The 12,732-nt window shown below is 45.9% G+C and overlaps 1 protein-coding gene across 3 annotated transcripts in view; it reads left to right on the forward strand.

The window, feature by feature from the left end:
* The first annotated feature begins 1,798 nt into the window (after positions 1–1,798).
* LOC137436197 (E3 ubiquitin-protein ligase Trim36-like) overlaps positions 1,799–12,732 on the forward strand; it is a 24,730-nt gene continuing 13,796 nt past the window's right edge. Inside the window, exons 1-2 of one of the 3 annotated variants that reach the window (XM_068129930.2) lie at positions 1,799–1,869; positions 10,922–11,244. Coding sequence is in view for 2 of the 3 variants with exons in the window: in XM_078786381.1 (XP_078642507.1) it covers positions 1,856–1,871 (16 nt within the window). In the remaining variant the exon portion in view is untranslated. Of the gene's footprint in view, positions 1,872–10,921; positions 11,245–12,732 lie in introns of all 3 variants that reach the window. The other 2 variants (XM_078786381.1, XM_078786380.1) reach the window with 2 other exon arrangements.

The raw sequence follows: 12,732 nt of genomic DNA on the forward strand, positions 1-12,732 counted from the left end.
ATTTTATTTAAATTGAGTTATATACTTGAACACTGTAGAACACAAATCGCCTTCTAAATACCTGTAAAAACCTCCAGTTTAGCAATACTTGGACATGTTAAATAGTGTGGTGCAATAAGACTGCTTCAATAGCGCTAAACTTCTGCATTTTAAAATCATCTTTAAAATCGTTATTATATTAAAATTGAAGTATAGACTTGAACACTGCGCAGGGTAACGTGTTCTATAAACTGTCTAGTTAAGATTTGTATTTTATATGTGTTAGTGTAACTAATTACCAGGTATATCATGTTAGGCCTTGACTTGCCCATTTTCCAGATTTTAGACAGGACCGACACTATGAGGTGATAAGTGATATTATTATTGATATATTCAAAGTGATGTTATTGTAATTACTAGGGCATGCCCGTACTATATCTATATCTAAAATTATATCCCCCCCCTCTATTTACATGAAATGGTTTGGTCCAAAGCGAACGGCTTGCGAGTGGTGACAATCCCCCCCCTCTATTTACATGCAATGGTTTGGTCCAAAGCGAACGGCTTCCGGAGTTTGGTAAAGAAATCGCCATCGCGTGCACAAACGCGCAGGAAAGCGAATGAATCGCAAATTCGTTTTTATTAGTTGTAAAACATAGTTTAACGCCAACATAGTTTGCAAACGTGAAATAAATGAATACGCTCTCAAATGTGCCATCCGAGGCAGAGTGTGCCCGCCACGTTCGGCACACGCGATCGTTCGCTGCTCTCTGATTGGTTGAATCGTTTTTTGGACATAGCTCGGTAAGTAATTGTCCGATTAATATGAAACCTTGAAAAGGCACATCCTCGGGTCCCCAGCAATATACCTGGCAAGTTAAAAGTATATCGGACCCGTGGTTGTCGAGAAACAGCGGTCACAGACAAACGTACAGACAGACAGAGATTACTGGAATTATAGATAGATGTTGTCATTATTCACAAACGATGAAAAAAAGCAAAAGGTAAAATGTCAGAAATATCGATGAAATATGCAATTTTAGCTGAAAGATGCTAAGTTGGTTTGACATCTTAAAATTTTGAAAACCAATGGTAAATGCTCAATTTCTGGCATTTAAATCAAATTTCTTCACAACACATATCTTTATCATATACATATGCAATTTTTGAAAATGATAACATGCATGGTCACGTTGGAGGTTACCTTCACGTCAAGATACAAGGACAATATTATTGCGGATCCGGGGTCGGCGCTCCCCTTACCAAAAGGGGGGGTTAATCCCCTTGTCTTTTACACTGGCCGATTCTCCCGGTCCTTTAGAAGATATCGCGCTCCTTCCGGTCGGAAGCAGGGCGATACTCCTGCCCGAGCCACGGACAAGAAGGAATATTGCCGAGCGGTTTTAGCAATCCGAAGCTTGAGCCGTTAGCGGCAGTCTAAACCCGATTCTAAGCGGTTCCTATATCGTGCCACAGGTATTCAATTGGGGACAGGACGAAAGCGATCGGATGAGAGGAAACCAAAGTGAAAGAAGAACAAATATTTATTTATTACGTACACGAACCCCGAAGAGGAAATGAAAGAAGGTAGAATGTACAAGCAAAGGAAATAAAAGGACACAGGGCAATCCTTCTACACTCTTATATAACACGCCCAGGACAGAACAAACACACTTTTTTTTTTTTTTTTGTATACAAGATCGAGGCTCGTGAAAGAGCGAAAATTAATCACACAGAAAGACAAACAGACACATAAAACAAATAACATCGGGAGCGGCAGACAAGATGGGGAAGGACACAAAAGAGAGGGGGAAGAGGGGGAAGGACACAAACACAACATTTGAGAGCAGGGACATCGGGTGTTCGTCAATCGTCAATGATCGTCAATCAGTGTTCGTCGATTCCTACTGGTTTTTTTATTGTGCATGTGTTGCAGGGTGTTTTCCAGTTGGTGTTGATTTGCAATTCTTGCAAACTTTTGTATAATTTAATCGTTTTCTGTCCCACCGCGTGCGCGGCCTAGTTTATCTCGGCTTCCCTACCCCCATAGGTGTTCTGTGAATTTAAGTTCTTTCCTTCGCTGTATTGCTTATTTCTTAGATTTTCTCTTCTCCCCCTAACTTCCCCGAACATCGACCACTTGTCTAACGTTTTAAATCTCTTCAAAGTCTCTTCACGTCTCGGGAAGTCACGTGACGTCACGTCTCTTCAAAGCTGTGCATGCGCGCACGCTTTCGAAGTTAATAAGTAACTGTTCACAATTGTGTTTTTGTCGTAATACCGGCTTTACCACAGGTCGAAACTTTATCTTTCTTTCGGTGTGTATGTAACTATTGGTGTCTCTCTAATAGTATTCTTGGTGTTGGTTTTTCATACCTGTGTACAGAATCGTCGGTTTCCTTTCGGCGCTCGCAATTCCTTTCGGTCTCTATTTTTCACGTTCCACGTTCGGTCTCTGTCTTTGTTTTCATCCCAACTCAAAAAAATAAATTAAAAAAAATAAATAAATATATATTCCCTTCTCTGTTCTTATCCGTTTCGTTCTTATTTGTTCGTTCGTTCTTTGTTCACGTCGTTAAAAAATGTTCCATCTGTCCCCTGAAGAATGGTATCTGTCATATTCTATAACACCTTTTTCTTCTTCTTCTATAAAAGGATGCTTTCGACTTGCTCACCAAATCTATTCATTCCAAAAAAAATTCCATCTCTTATAGTGCATCTTTCATTCATTCCCTAAACTCTCCAGAACTCAACCCATCCTTCAGCATCCTCAAACGTATTTTTGACTCGAAGGTCGCAAGAATCTCATTTTGCAAGAAATGTTCGTTTCCCATTAATCGTACATTTTTCAAAATCCAATCTCACCCCTCCCCTCCAAATCTTCCCCGTCACCCATCCCTTTCAAATCTTCCCCCTTGCCCCTCCCCTCCAAATCTTCCCCATCACCCATCCCTTTCAGATCTCCCCCCTTGCCCCTTCCCTCCTAAACTCCCCCCACACCCCTCCCCTCTGAGACCCTCCCTCACTCCTCCCCTCCTAGACTCCCCTCTCACCCCTCCTCCTCAAAGCGTCCTCCCCGCTTCTTCCCCCTTCCAACTCTCACCTTCAGCTCCCTCAACCTTCTGCCTCACTCTTCCCCCTCCTCAAACAACACCTCACTGCGCCTCACCCATTCACCATCAAACCTTTTGTCCGCCCCATACTTCCCTTTCTCCAAGCTGTTCTGAAATCTCTGACGCACCTTCAACAGCTCTCCCTACCTCTTCCTCCTCTTCCACATCATACCGTACCGCTCCCCCCCTGTTCTGTATCCGATGCTCCCCCTTCCTCTTCTTTAACAGTATGGACCTCAAACATCCGGGGCCTTCGCTCAAACTTGACTGATCTCTCCATACAGGTTGCTTCTGACAAACCAGACGTGATCTGCTTAACAGAAACTTTCCTCCCTCATGATGTCTCTGATTCCTTGGTGTCTCTCCCAGGTTACTCCCTCCTCCGGTATGATAGACCTGAGCCTCGTCCTGGAGGGGGGGTTGCTATCTTTATAAAAAACTATCTTCCTCACTCGCCCTGCACTGCCCTCTCTCCACCTCACCCCCAGGAATACCTTTGGCTACGGCTTCCCCTTCGCTCCCACCTTTTGTTCATATGTGTGTTGTACCGTCCACCAAACAGTGATGACTCCATCTACATCTCGCTGTCTGATAACATGGACCAACTTCTATCTACCCATCCCAACTCTCTCTTCCTCATATGTGGTGATTTCAATTGTCACCATGCCAGTTGGCTGGGTGTGGGTACCTCTCTCACCAGCCATGGCTCTTCAGCAAAGGACTTCTGTGACTCACTGGGACTGACACAATCTGTCAATTTCCCGACCCGGATCTCAATCAATGGAGCATCTTCTCTTCTGGACTTGGTTATGACTAACTTCCCTGAAAATGTCTGCTGCTCTTCTTCTGCTCCAATCGGCTCATCTGATCATGTGCTTGTTAAAGTGGACATCTCTCTGACCATTCTCAGAGAGCCTCCTCAGCGTCGACGAGTCTGGCATTTCACTCAGGCCAACTGGCATGGTCTTCAAGCAGCCATCAATCATCTGGACTGGTCTCCCATCTCTACCGCCTCTGACATCAACTCATCCTGGGAATTCTTCCAAAGTAAACTGCTCTCTCTCATGCACAGATTTATCCCATCTCGTCTTCAGTTGTCATACCCTTCCTCCCGTCCATGGTACACGGAATCTTGTGGTGAGGCTATTGCCCAGAAACAACTTGCTTTCGTCTCCTGGAAAGCAAATCCAACGGAAGGAAATCTCATTTCCTTTCACAAAGCCGGAAACAAGTGTGTGTCCACCCTCAGGAGAGCCAGGAAACAATATCTATCCGTTCTCAGGACAGAACTCTCTTATCTGTCTCCCTCTTCCAAATCCTGGCGGCGTCTGGTCAAATCTGTTTCTGGTGTTTGTTCCCCCTCCATCCCCTCCCTCACCTCAAACGGCCACACGGCTGACTCTGCGCGTGAAAAAGCTGAATGCCTCAACTCTGTGTTTGCCTCTAAATCTTGTGTCCCAAACCCATCCCTCTCTGTACCCACCGTACCCAGTCGTACCCAGCTGCTCCTGGAGTCTGTGTCCTTTCCTCCTGACAAGGTGGAAAAGTTTCTGTCAACCCTCGACTCTGATTCTGCAACTGGACCTGACGGCATCAGCCCAAGCGTCCTAAAATCTTGTTCTTCCGCTCTTTCACTCCCTCTCTCTGTTCTCTTCACACTCTCTTTTGCTCAAGGTCATCTGCCATCTGCTTGGAAATCTGCCAACATCACCGCTTTGCACAAAAAAGGTGCAAAAACAGATCCTAGCAACTACAGACCAATCAGCCTTCTCTCAATTATCAGTAAAGTCATGGAATCCATCATTGCTTCAGATATGAAATCTTTCCTCTTCTCCAATGGCTTGATCTCTGATCATCAATTTGGTTTCAGACCTGGTCACTCTACTCTGGACATGCTGCTTCTGCTTTCTCAGCAATGGATGGAGGTCCTCAATGCCAAACAGGAAATTCGAGCTGTCTCCCTTGACATATCACGTGCCTTCGATACGGTCTGGCACCCCGCCCTGCTCACCAAACTCTCCTCTGTTGGTATCCATGGAAATCTCCACGCATGGCTGGCGGACTTCCTCTCTAGTCGTAGTCAACGTGTGGCCCTGAATGGGTTTCTCTCATCTCCTCTTCCTGTTCAGGCTGGAGTTCCCCAAGGCAGTGTTCTGGGCGCTGTGCTTTTTCTGGTCTTCATCAATGATCTCCCCGACTCTTGAAAATCCTCTCTATCTCTTTGCTGATGACTCTACTCTCTGTCGCTCCATTCTTCATCCCTCAGATCGACAGTCTGCAGCCTCCTCACTCTCTGCAGACCTGGACAAAATCACAGTCTGGGCAAACAAGTGGCACATGTCTTTCAATCCTGACAAATCTCACACTCTTACAATGTCTCTCCGAAAAGACCGACTGGACAACCCTCCCATCTACTTTCTGAATAATCCTCTCCAAGAAGTTCTGTCACTCAAACTTTTGGGTCTCACTATCTGCCATGATCTTTCCTGGGAAAACCACATTTCAAATCTGGCCTCCAAAGCCAGTCGCCGACTGGGCATCCTCCGTCGTGCGAAGTCCTTCCTTGGCACACCTGAGCTCCTCACCACGTACAAGGCTTTCATCCGCAGCTCAATGGAATACTGCTCTCCCCTCTGGGCTGGTGCTCCTGCCTCACACCTAGCTCGTCTTCACGCTGTTGAAAGCAAAGCATTCAGAATCATTGGAATCTCCCGCGATGAAGCTAACTCCAAGGGCCTTTCACTCACTCACCGCAGGCAGGTTGGTGGTCTTTCCGTCTTCTACCGACTCCTCTCTGGCCTTGCCCCCCCCCAGCTCTCTCTGGGCTCTGTCCCGCAAATATTCCTACAGGTCGCACAAGATCTGCCTGCAACCCTCTTATGGTTAAACTGCCAAAATCAAGACTCTCTGCTCACCTTCGCTCCTTCGTTCCTCTTTTCTCCCGCCTCTGGAACAAACTCCCTCACTCTCTTCAATCCCACTCCACCCTCCAGGTCTTTAAAACAGCTGTTCACCACCATCTCTTATCTTCCCCCATCCAAAACCTTGATCTTTTCTATCCCCGATAATTTCACCCCAATTCCACTTTTTGAAATACCAACTTCTTACCTGGAAGTCCTTGGTGTCCTTGTGTTTTATACTTCTCCCACCCCCCCCCCCCCCACCCCTTCCCACGCCTCCTCCCCCCGAGCCCTCTCCCTCCCACACATCTCCCTGCTCTCAAATGTTGTGTGCTCTCAAGTGTTTGTGTGCTTCCCATTCTCTTGTCTTCCGCTCCCCCTTTTTATATATTTTGTTTGTCTGGTTGATTTGTTTGTGAAGTAAATGTCAGCTCTTTCACGAGCCTCGATAAAGTACACAAAAAAAAAAAAAAAAAAAGGGAGGGGAGAAGGGGGAGGGGGAGGGGGGAGAGGAGAAGGGGGAGGGGGAGGGGGGAGAGGAGCAGGGGAATGGGTAGGGTGGAGGGGGGAGGGAGGGGGAGGACGGAGGGGGAAGGGAGGAGGAGGACGGACGGGGGAGGGGGAAGGGGGAGGGAAGGGGAGGGCCAGTCAACAATGACGTTGCAGTTCTCATGGTCAGAGAGCAGCACAACAATCGCGACATCGTCCTGCATCTTCGCAAGAGCACGAAGCGGATTTTGGAGACACCGATCCTGTGACCCACGCCCTCCAGTACCGGCGTTGCCGGGTGGGGGAGGGGAGACCCGTACATTCCCAACCCGTACATTCGCCCTCTCGACTCAAGCTCGTATTCGATTCATATTCGAAATCGAAAGCGGAAATGGGAAATCCTTCGTATTCGAATTCGTAAACACGAAATAAAATCGACACAAAACACGATCGCATAAAAGTGAAAAAACGCAATGGCTTTTCGCCCTGAATTACGTGTAAACATGTGACGTGTGACGGGATGGAACATCACGTGCTCGCTCTGAGCGAATCAGCGAGCTACTCGCACTGGCTGAGATTAGCGGGTACTTCGCTGAAATGCGCTGAGGTAAATATGAATAAAAAATATGGATCTCGTCAAATATTGTCTCGGCCATGTTCGTCCCAGGCTCAATGGCCATGTCTATGCCAAATATCAAGCACATGAGCCTCTCCGTTTCGGAGTCTATCGGTAACATTACACACACACACACACACACACACACACACACACACACACACACACACACACACACACACACACACACACACACACAAACTGTGTTTTATATATATAGAGAATATTATTTTATACCATTCGCGTGTGTTTGGCGTGTGTTTTGCTGTGCGTGTACAACAATTTTTTGTCAGTGTTTAAGGGTTAGACGTGTGTTGACAAGACGCTCGCTAAACGACTTTAGTAAATTCGGTCCGATGTTTTGATTTAATCGCTTAATTCTTAAACAAGGGCTGGCAGGTACACAAACTCGGCTCCAAGCTGTCTACCCTGGGTTCGAATCCCAACCAAGCTATAAAGTGGCATCGTGGTGATTCATAGGCAGTGTGAATCATCATTTCCAGGATCGACGTTAAACGGGAATCCCGTCTGCTGGCGTTAGTTGGTAGACCCCACGCCACGGTGTCCTTCAATATTTAATACAGCATGTCATTCTATTCTTCAACCGATCTTCTTCCTGTGACTTCTTCTTCATTAGCCCACCTTTCTTGAGGGGTCGGCCGGGGGAAGCTTGGTCTGAGTTTGTCACGAACCGGTTGGCCAGGCCTGACGTTCCACTAGTCAGGGCAAGGATTTGTAATTTGTTGAGTGTGCCTGCGATAGCTCGCCTACTCTTCGCGAAGGACACCTTGAGGTATTTAACGTCCACAAACGAACGTCGGCAGACGGGACTTCCGTTTAACGTCCATCTGAGGGATCGTAAACACATTTATGACATTTTATAGCTGCGTCGGGAATCGAACTCACGACTGGCTGCGATCGATGGTCGCAGGTCGCCACGATTGTTCGTACAATCGGTCGCTGATCGCCACCACTAGTCGCACGATTACCTACGATTGATCTTGCGATTGATCTTCTCCAATCGTTAGTGATCGCACGACCACGCGTACCACCAATCGTACGATGACCTACCATAAGTCCTACGAGCAATCGCTGTTTGCGATCGCAAATGGAGAGCGTAGCAAACATTGACGATTGGTCGTATCTCGGCCAGATTGCCATCAATCGCACGATCCAGAAATCGTACGATCCAGTGTGACTGAGGCCTAAAACGCTAACCTACACCCATTAAGGAACATATATATTTAATATTGTCACGTCCCCAGGTTTAACATCCCAAGAGGACGAATGACCGAAACGAGCTTTAACTCCGAGGTGTATTTCAAACTTGGCGTGATTATCTTTTCGCGCTCGCGGGAAGGTTTGAAGCCTAACCTGATCGGACGGCCGAAACTGGGTTAATCCGAACCCACAAACAAAGAAACGAAACAAGACAAGAAATTGACAATCAACAACTAATGATTTAATGAAAATAATGAAAGCAAAATAAAAATGTTGAGGTAAAAACTAATAGTAATAGGCTAAGGTGTGGGGCCCTCCAAACAGACTCAATTACAGACACAGGGAGAAATAAAATAAAATAAAATGATTTGGTAATTGGCCAGCACTCAGCTTTGCAGTTCAACCGAGGACTTGTCAACGTTTGTCGCCTCCAAACCACCACGCAGAAGTGCACAAAATTGCGCAGAGTTGCGCTCCTCAACGTCCCAATGTGAGGTACTTCTCACGATGCCGACTGCCCCGAACCTCCCTGGTTCAGTCTCTTTCCACAAGCACCATGAGTCAAAGATGCGCCACCACCCACGACCAAGCCAGAACAAAGAGAAAATGTGACCACCTCCAACAACCACCAGCACAAAGAAGCGAAATGCGACTGCCTCCAACAAACGGCAGGACAAAGAGAAGCGAAATGCGACCGACTCCAACAAACGGCAGGACAAAGAGAAGCGAAATGCGACTGTCTCCAACAAACACCAGGACAAAGAGAAGCGAAATGCGACTGTCTCCAACAAACACCAGGACAAAGAGAAGCGAAATGCGACTGTCTCCAACAAACACCAGGACAAAGAGAAGCGAAATGCGACTGTCTCCAACAAACACCAGGACAAAGAGAAGCGAAATGCGACTGTCTCCAACAAACACCAGGACAAAGAGAAGCGAAATGCGACTGTCTCCAACAAACACCAGGACAAAGAGAAGCGAAATGCGACTGTCTCCAACAAACACCAGGACAAAGAGAAGCGAAATGCGACTGTCTCCAACAAACACCAGGACAAAGAGTAGCGGAACGTGACTGCCTCCAACAAACACCAGGACAAAGAGAAGCAGAACGTGACTGCCTCCAACAAACACCAGGACAAAGAGAAGCGGAACGTGACTGCCTCCAACAAACACCAGGACAAAGAGAAGCAGAACGTGACTGCCTCCAACAAACACCAGGACAAAGAGAAGCGAAATGCGACTGCCTCCAACAAACACCAGGACAAAGAGAAGCGAAATGCGACTGCCTCCAACAAACACCAGGACAAAGAGAAGCAGAATGTGACTGCCTCCAACAAACACCAGGACAAAGAGAAGCGAAATGCGACTGCCTCCAACAAACGGCAGGACAAAGAGAGGCGAAATGCGACTGTCTCCAACAAACGGCACGACAAAGAGAGGCGAAATGCGACTGTCTCCAACAAACGGCAGGACAAAGAGACCAAGATGGCGAGACAGCTTCTCTTTCCTTCAGCTCTCCAATGTGGCAATGTTCCACTGCTGACGTTATACTCTGTCCAATCACACAGCGCTATTCCATCATCCATCTCGCCTCCACCAATCACAAAGGCCCGGGAGTGGCCTCTTCATTACGAGTCGTCAGGGGGCGGAGTCTAATCTCTGTTCGGGAATGTGCGGATGACGTCGTTCCCTTGCCGATCAGCAAATGCTGTTTCTGTCGGACCTGGCAGCGTGGTGAGCGAATGAGTCCATTACATTACTGTCGTTGTTTTACTGAGCCCTCAATTTCCTGGATGGCCGAATGTAATAAAACTGAAGGGAAGACCACAGGAGGCAAATTACACACTGGGAAATTAAGCTTTAAGCCCTATAATTAATTAGCACAAAAGCCACGCCCCTTATGGCGACACGCAAACGCTCTTACCCGGGCAGACAGCCGACTTACGTACAATCCGTACATTCAGCTGGATTTTTGACGGCATACGGAGCATTCTAAACCTACACGATTCTAACTTTCCTAAGGTATTCCATCATTTCCATGCCTATCCCCACAAACGTAACACTTTTAATAACACACACACTAATTAAGGGAAATTTAATATTACCTTTCACATAGCTACAAAGGCTCAGTCACATATAGAGCGATTTTTTTTAATCCCCCCCAAAAATCGAACTTTTCTTTTTTCAAAAATTTACATTTTTTTTTTGGCCTAAAACACTCCCCAGCACGCACTGATGAACCTCCAAAAGTATGACAAAGATCCGCTCAGCCATCTCTGATAATGGCGACACACCCGCACACACGGATCTCTAATAGTAAAGAAGATTGTGTTAATGATTGGATGCTACAAATGAAAAATATAATCCTGATCAAAACTGTACATCATGTTTTAAATTGACGAGGTTTCTATTCGTGTTAGCAAGACGATCACATTAGATATGTACATCTTGTTCAAAAACAATTTTACATATTTTTGTACTCTCCTATATACAATGAATTTCATTTGGAAATACAATTGAAAAACCTTCCTTAGATTATTAGCGCTGAGGAAGCGCCTTTAGCGATTGACTTCCAGCCAGTGTAACGCGAATTCCTGTCACAGGAATTCTGAGATCATATAAGTGTGACGTGGCAGTTCCTGATTGGTTCGTGTTGGGGAACCACTTCTCGCTGCCGACGTGACGTAAATTCGCGCACGCGCACTGGTGAAGCGCGAGATTCGGCCCAAGGTTCTGTTCCTGCTCGCCATGAAGTTGGTCAATATGTGCTTCTGCCGGCCTGCGCTAACAACGTGAGCTAGCCTGCCGAGAACGTGCAGTTCTGCCGGACGTGCAGGGAGAGAGTTGTTGGTCCACAAGTGCTTCTGCCGGCCTGCCGAGTATTAAGCCAGGGACGTTCGGGGACAAGATAGAGTCAGACAATCAGGTAAGAATTACTTTGTTTTAGGGAGGTCGCACGACGTGACGTTATTATTCCAACTGGGGTCATTTTCGCGTCATTTTCGCTATTTTATACTGTTTTATTATTATTGGCTTAATGCTCTGTTATGTGGTTGAGTGGCATGCTTAATTTCTTAATCCGGGATTGGGTATCACATATGTATTTGAATAATTTTGGAAAATGTTTTCACCTACATGTGTATATGAAAACTCACCCATTACATGGGGACAGGCCTGAGATTGATCTCATATGACTTGCTATGGATAAAATGTGGATCACATTTAAATGCATTAATTAAATAAAATAATTCTGTATACTGATTTTTATTGTCATTGTCATATTCTTCATTGTGCCTATGTACTCTGAAATAATGAGGAATCGGGAATAACAAAAGTGGATATGTCAAATCTTACTCGATCCCATATTACATGTACTTTCATTGCATACAAATTATACTTCCTCCTAGAAATTCCATGCCCGAACCTCAGCGCAATCCAAGAGGATTCACTTGTTTGTATCTATTACAGAAGTTATGCAGTTGTCTCTTTGTTAAGGTGGATTTAATAAGCAATTTTTTTTTCTTTTTTAAAAAGTTTAACTCTTCTAGGATTCAAACAGATAGTTTATACATGTACAGTCAATTTTCTGTTCTTGTGCAACATACAATTTAAACCCTGATCTCCTCTTGGCTCAGTAGCATAGCAATGTACAGTATATGCTAAGAGATATGCAAAAGCAAAATCCCAGTACAATGGATGATAAAGTGGGTAGAAGATTTACATCATGTTCCAAGACCTACAGCGATATAAATGCATCGGAAATAAAATAAACATATGAAGTCAGTTTTCAGACCATGGCTAATATTATATATATATATATATATATGTATATATATATATATATATATACACACACACACACACACATATACATATACTGTTGAAGGTATGGTGTTTGAAGTTTGGGTTGATGCCACGAGTATTGTGGCCATTGATGATGTATGATATTGCGATTGGGCATGTAGAGAGGATGGAGGTTGTGGTGAGCGGGCTTGTGAGGAGGTGGTTGGGAGTGCCACGCTGTTTGACGAATATTGCCTTTTATGGTCAGGGTGGAAAACTCCAGTTTCCCTTGACATCATTAACCGAGGAGTTTAAGGTGGTGAGGGTGCGGGAGTTCATGATGTTGCGGGATTCAAGTGATGCAGTGGTAAAGAATGCTCTCCCAGAGAAGAAGGGAAGTCGGAAGTGGAATGCAAGAGCAGAGGTGGACGAGATGGAGGAGCGGTTACAACAGGAGGAGGTCATGGGGATGGTACAGCACGGGAAGCATGGCTTGGGGTGGATGGAGCATGAGCGATGGGGAAAGGCATGTGTGAAAGAGAGGAGGAAGATGGTTGAGAGGGAGTTGAGAAGAAAGGAAGAGGAGGGGGGATATGTGAAAGCAGTCGCTCAGGCACAGCAAGGTGCTTGG

The sequence above is a fragment of the Myxine glutinosa genome, chromosome 11 (assembly GCF_964187855.1).
Source record: "Myxine glutinosa chromosome 11, kmMyxGlut1.1, whole genome shotgun sequence".
Classification (NCBI taxonomy): domain Eukaryota; kingdom Metazoa; phylum Chordata; class Myxini; order Myxiniformes; family Myxinidae; genus Myxine; species Myxine glutinosa.